Here is a 6,688-nt window from a genome sequence, read left to right as displayed (position 1 = left end):
TGGTTTTGGGAAAAACTTACTTTAAATTTTGAAACCTGGTTGAAGTCTAAACTTGAACAACGGCAGTATTTTAGTTATACATGAAATAGAAATATAATTTTTTAAATATTACAGAAATTTATACAACGTCGGAACAATGTGTTCATTAAAGCCGAAGAAGTTTTAAAAAAGGAGAATTCACAATCAACAAATTACAGTTGTCGTTGCTTGGTTCGTTAACCTTAATAGGTCTGTGCACAAATGTGGGGAAAATACAAAGACCGAGCGTAAAGGGCGAGACAAATGCAGCATCGAGCGCGAAGCGCGAGAACCAACAGTCGCGCGCCCTAGACGCGCTCAAACTTGCGAGTGAAGCGAGCTGCGCGCCCAGCGCGCGATGGGAATATGCCCGCGAAGCGCGCAGATTTAAAAAAATTTAAATTGTTTAAACAATTAATAGTTCTTGTAAATTTGTAAATCAATATAGAAGAGTCATTGGATAGACATTCTTAGTTGACTTCGAAAACAAATTGATTCGTAGGATAAAGGCCGAAGTTTTAATTTTTAAATTAAAATTGCTTAAATAATATTATTTAAGCAATTTTAATTAAAAAATTTAAAGTTTAGCCTTTTTTTACGAGTCAATTTGTTCACGGTGTCAACTAAGAATGTCTATCCAATGACTTTTTTCTATATTGCTTTGCAACTTTACAAGAACTTTTAATTGTTTAAACAATTTTAATTACAAACTTAAGAGTTTGGCCTTTTTCCTACAAGTCAATTTGTTTACGGAGTCAACTAAGGATGTCTATCCGATGACTCGTTTATTTAAACAATTTTAATTAAAAAATTAAGATTTTAAACTTTATCCTACGAGTTAATTTGTTAGTAAAAATAACTAATTAATTTTAAAAATTAGTTATTCATTCCTAACTGTACTGTGCATGCGTCACATCCACAATCTCGTTGGCTATAAATAGCGCGCTCTTTTGAAATTATTAAACGTGTACATCAATTTTTTGTAATAAATCATCTTCGTAGAATTGATTAAATAAATTTTCAGATAAAAAAATCTTATATAGTGAAGAATAAATAAATAATTTGATTTCAATCTTTATAAACAAATTATTGCTTTTAAGTCAAAGAAAGATGTACCTTCTTTCACAAATGTAAACTTTAAATAATTCATAATATTCTTTGTACTTTATAAATATTGTATACTATTAAAAACGGATTTGCCTATTTAATGTTTTCAAATAAGCGTGCGATTAACATCAATGAGACTGCTAGTGCAACGCAAGTGCAGTGCGGTTCAAGTTAATTTTCCAGCTAAACAAAAATCAGTAAAGAAAGTTGATTTAATTTGGACAAAGGTATTTATTAATTTTTTCCAAATATGTTTTTTTGCAAAATTAACTTGTACAATATAAAAATTTTAAGGCCAGAAACGAAGTCTGTAAAAGTATTCTGAACTTTGAAATTTTTAATTTGGAGAGAAACCCGGAGAAACTGATATGGCTCATTCACATTTAATTTTCCCTCATTTTTTGGACAACCCGCAGCGTCGGTAATGAAGGAACATGGAATCACTTACCATGAAATAATTTTTGCAATGAGTTTCGCGAGTTTCGCCATAGATTTTTGATAAGGTTATGTTACATAATACCATTTAGATTGAATCAGTTACAAGGCCACCGGAAAAAGTGATTTTACTTCAGATAAGCAAAAACTGACGTGGATCTTAGATTCGTTAACCTCAAAATCCCTTTGGTGAGATATAATTTCACTTTCCGATATCATTCTTGTGAAACATTTCGATCAATATTGCCGCGCTGCATCGAGCCAAAATTGGAGGTCACGCCTGTAGGTCATCTTTTAGTCTGCTGCGATCGTTCATAGGGTTCTGTCACGCATTTAGGTGAGATACATTTTTATAATAATATATCTAGTATTTGTTAAAAGAATTTTAACAATCAGCTGACCTTTGTTTATCGCTTATCTTGCTACTAAAATCTTTAGTTTTCCCATGTCATTGTCAAATAATTTTTCGAAAATCGTAACTTAAAATATGATGTCATTACGTGCCGGAAATTCAATTTTGAGACGAGATCTGCGAAATCAACGAAATATCGTTTACAAATCGCAACTAATGTTATTTTCAGGGCATTTGAAAAAAAATAAACTTCGAAGGTTTTTTAAATTTTTGCGAAACTCGATTCACTTATTCAGGAGCATGATCATCTGATTTTTGACCTTGTCAATGTCACGGTTAAGTGACGAAATTGCATGATCTTAAGCGAGGGGAAATAATCGATTAGGGAAAATAGTTTTATTCTATTTTATTTACATAATATTTTTCTGCAAAATTGTATAGAATTCAAGTTAGGATATTTATTATCTTGAATTATTGGTTTCAAAGGTCTGTTTCACAGACGAGAATAAAATTTCCGTTTTTTTCATTTGATTCAATTTCAAATAACTGTCAAAAATAATAATGGTCAGGGAAAATGAAAAATTAGGTAGAGAAAAATGAGGAATTTTGGAAACAGGAGTTTTGCGGCCATCCTGTTATAATATTTTTTGAAATTTATGATTTGGATGAAAATTCAACAATTTGGTTAAAAAGTAATCCTTTTTTGTTGAAAATTCGTCTTTTTGGGGTAGAAAATTCAACTACTTTAGTAAAAAAGTATTTTTAGTGTGAAAATTTATATTTTGGTTATTGAAAATTCAACTAAAATCTGTTTTAGTATAAATTTCATATTTTTCGGATAAAAATGGAACTGTTTGGTTGAAAATTAATCTTCTTCGGTTGACAATTCGTAATTTTTGTTTTAAAATGTATCCCGTCTGGTAGAAATTCCAACTTTTTTTAAAAATTATTAACTATTACATTTCTTATTGAGAATTGATCTTTATAGGTTAAAAAATCAATTATGTGGTTCAAAATTCTACTATTGCGTTGGAAATTCGAATATTGTGTTGAAAATTCAATTATTTTATTGAACATTTAACTGTTTTGTAGAAAGTTATTTTTTTAACCAGAATTAATGTTTTCAACTGAAAATTTAACTATTACGGTTGAAGAATGATAATTTTAGTTGAAACTTAATCTTTCTTGCTTCAAAGTTCAATTAGTGGGTTGAATGTGCAACTAGGTTTGATATTTGTTTTGTTTTATTTGGAAATTCGAGTATTTCCTTGAAAATTCATCTTCGTGGGTAGGAAATTCAATTATATGTTTAAAAAATCAACTATTTTGTTTAAAATTTAATTATTTAGTTGAAAAATTCAAGTATTTTGTTGAAAAGTCGAATTTAAAAATAACTGTTTTTTTGAACATTCATTTATTTGGACTAAAAATTAGGCCTTATGGATTGAAGATTCATTTTTTCGTTGTTAAAAATTCAACTGTCTTCTTAAAAATTAAATTATTTGGTCTAAAATGTAACTCTTGTTGGCTGAAGTTTAATCTTTTTTGTTAGAGAATTTGATGACTTGATTAAAAAATTCTCATTGTAGGTATTTTGTTGAAGTTTCGTCTTATTTAGAAGAAAATTAATCTTTTTTCTTTAAAATTCTCAGTTTTGTTTTAAAATGCAACTCTTTTGGTAGAAATTCCAACTTTTTTGGTTGAAGTATTAACTGTTACATTTTTTGTTGAGAATTACTCTTTATAGTTTCAAAATCAACGAAGTGGTTCAAGATATAACTCTTATGTTTGTAAATTTAATTATTTTGTTGTAGTTTCAACTATTTTGTCGAAAATTATATATATTTTTGGGTTAGTTGAAAGAGCAATTGTTTTTGTTTAAAGTTTAATCTTTTTTTTTTAGAATTTGTTCACTTGTTTAAAGAGATCATCATTGTTGGTTGAGAATTCGCCCTTCTGGATTGTAAACTCATATTTTATGGCAGAAAAGTCATATTTTTTGGTCCAAGTAAATAAATAAGTTTGAAATTTTCAATTGCTTGAATATTAATTTTAATTTCAGACACTCAACTTTGAAATACAGTTCTTTCACCATGCCTATTCAGAGTATTAAGGCTCGTCAAATCTACGATTCTCGTGGTAACCCTACTGTAGAGGTAATTAGTTAATTAATCTGACTCATCTCTGAAAAATATATATTTTTTTATTCCGTGAGCAACATTTTTTAAATTATGTCGGTGTTAGGTTGATTTGGTCACGGAACAAGGATTGTTCAGATCAGCAGTACCTTCTGGAGCTTCCACTGGTGTCCATGAGGCCCTTGAGCTTCGAGATAATGACAAATCCAAGTACCATGGAAAGTCAGTTTTCAAGGCAGTCGATAATATAAATAAGCTCATTACTCCAGAATTGCTAAAGGTATTTCAGAATTTTAAATAAATCTAATAATTACTTTTCTAGAATGATTTTCTGTTCCATTTTTTACTTCCAGATTTGTTTTAAGTGTCGTAAAATCTGACAATTTGAAATTCACTTTAATTTTTACCATTTTTTTTTTGCAACTCAAGGCAAACTTGGACGTCACCCAACAAAAGGAGATTGACGAGTTGCTCTTGAAGATCGATGGCACCCCGAATAAAGCAAAATTGGGAGCCAATGCCATTTTAGGCGTTTCTCTTGCGGTTTGCAAAGCTGGAGCAGCCAAGAAGGGAATTCCCCTCTACAAGTAAGCTTTTTATGTTTAAAATTAATCAAACCAAAAAAATTGAAAATCCATTAGAGGCCCTACTTAAATTGCGTAATAGTTTAAGGATGGAAGGGGGGGGGGTCAAAACATTTTATTATGATTTTTCACGAAATTTAATCATTTTCTTTAAAATACATCCTTTTTGGTTGCAAATTTAACTGTTTTGTTCCAAATGCGTATTTTTGATTTAGAAATTCAACCCATTTCACAGAGCGTTAAACTTTTGTTTAAAATTCATATTTTATTTTTGTTAAATCAATTGAAATCTTTTCTGAAAATTTGTGTTTTGATTTAAAAGTTCATATTTACGTAGAAAGATATTGCATCTTTCTTCGATAAAAATGCAACTATTTTGTTGAAGATTCAACTATTTCCTAGAAAATTTACTTTTTGCTTAAAATTCTTATTTTTGTAAGTAAATTGAAATCTTTTTGGATGAAAATTCAACCATTTGGTTATAAATAGGTCTATTTTGTTAAAAATTTAACTTTTTAGGGTGATAATGCAAATGTCTTTTAAAAAAATCGTCTTTTTGGCTTGCACATTAATTTTTTATTAATTCAACTGTTTGGTTGAAAATTATTATTTTTTTAAATACAGCTAATTAATGGAAAATTAATATTTCGGGTCCAAAAGTCAACTGTTTTCTCAACCATTCAATTTTTTAAACTTGAAAATTCTACTCTTTTCTTACAAATTCGTCTTGCGGTTGGAAGTTCGACTCTTTTGGTTGAAAATTCCAGTTTAAAATGTTCAAAATTAATGTAAATTATAAACATCTCTCATTTAAAAATAATCCAACTTTAAAAGTTTAGCAGTTGAGAAAGGATTATTTTTAATCCAGATTCAGAATCCTTTAAGCTTCCTTTCAACGATGCCGTTTTTGGTTCAATATTGATTGGTTTTAGATGAAAATTCAAGTATCTACTTGAAAATTCAAGGCTTTGTTTAAAATTCGTTCTTTTCGGTTGAATTCCATTATTTTTTATCAATACTTTAAATCTTCTTTGGTTGAAATATCAATAAATAAATGCTTTATGCCGAATTAATCCTTTTTGAATTATTTAATTCCTTGATTAAGAGTTAGTCTTTTGTTCAAATTAATTTTTTCATGTTAAAGATTCATAATTTTAATTGAAAATTCAGCTCCTTAGTTCAAAAATGAGAAATTTTGTTAAAAATCCTTTTTTTTTTTCTTTGACTAAAAATTAATTTTTTCACTGAAAATTTAACTATTACAGTTGAAACATGAACTATTTTTGGGAAATTTGTTTGTTAAAGACTCATTATTTTAGTTGAAAATTCATATTTTTGGTTTCAAGTGCAAATAATCTAGTTGAAGATTCAATATTTTGGTTGAAAAGTTATTACTTTGTTTGAAAATGTAAATATTTTATTAAAAATTCATCACTTTCTTTGAAAATTTAATATATATATTTTTTAATTAGCTTCGTTTTTGTTCCAAGTGAATTTTTTTTTACCAGAAAATGCAACTATTCCAATTAAAAATTACATCCTTTTAGTTGAAAATTCAACTCTGTTTAAACACTAATTTTCAATTTAAAATTGAACTATTCAATCGTTGATTGACAATTTATTTTTTGAATTTAAAATTCATATATTTTCTATCAAATTTGTCTTCTTTGGTAAACATTAATCTTCTTTGTTGGAAAGTCATCTTTTTTTGGTTTAAGATCAACTATTCCAGTTAAAGATTGAATATTTCAGTTTAAAATTCTTCTAATTTGTTTAACATTCAACTACTCCATTTTTTAATTTTGCGCTTTTACTAGATAAAATGTATTTAATACAGGGTGGCCGCTGGACCAGGAATTTTTTTTAGACCGGGAAATGATAGTGATTTTTTGTTGACAGGGAATTTTACAAATTTGTAGAAAAAAAATCTGTCCACGTTCCATTTTCAACAGTTTTTAAATAACACAGGCCGACAAAATTTGACAAAGGTCCGGAACCAGAGACCAGACCTAGTATACCCGAAGGTTTTTGCTGCGCTGAATCCGAATCCGACC

At 28.4% G+C, this 6,688-nt stretch overlaps 1 protein-coding gene across 1 annotated transcript in view; it reads left to right on the top strand.

The window, feature by feature from the left end:
• Nucleotides 1-1,849: 1,849 nt before the first annotated feature.
• LOC117175719 (enolase) overlaps nt 1,850-6,688 on the top strand; it is a 15,409-nt gene continuing 10,570 nt past the window's right edge. The window contains exons 1-4 of the mRNA XM_033365498.1: nt 1,850-1,897; nt 3,975-4,068; nt 4,157-4,330; nt 4,480-4,637. Of these exons, the coding sequence (XP_033221389.1) occupies nt 4,006-4,068; nt 4,157-4,330; nt 4,480-4,637 (395 nt within the window). The 5' untranslated portion in view covers nt 1,850-1,897; nt 3,975-4,005. The remainder of the gene's footprint in view (nt 1,898-3,974; nt 4,069-4,156; nt 4,331-4,479; nt 4,638-6,688) is intronic.

The sequence above is a fragment of the Belonocnema kinseyi genome, chromosome 6 (assembly GCF_010883055.1).
Source record: "Belonocnema kinseyi isolate 2016_QV_RU_SX_M_011 chromosome 6, B_treatae_v1, whole genome shotgun sequence".
Taxonomy (NCBI): Eukaryota; Metazoa; Arthropoda; class Insecta; order Hymenoptera; family Cynipidae; genus Belonocnema; species Belonocnema kinseyi.
This window is presented reverse-complemented; position numbering and strand designations above follow the sequence as displayed.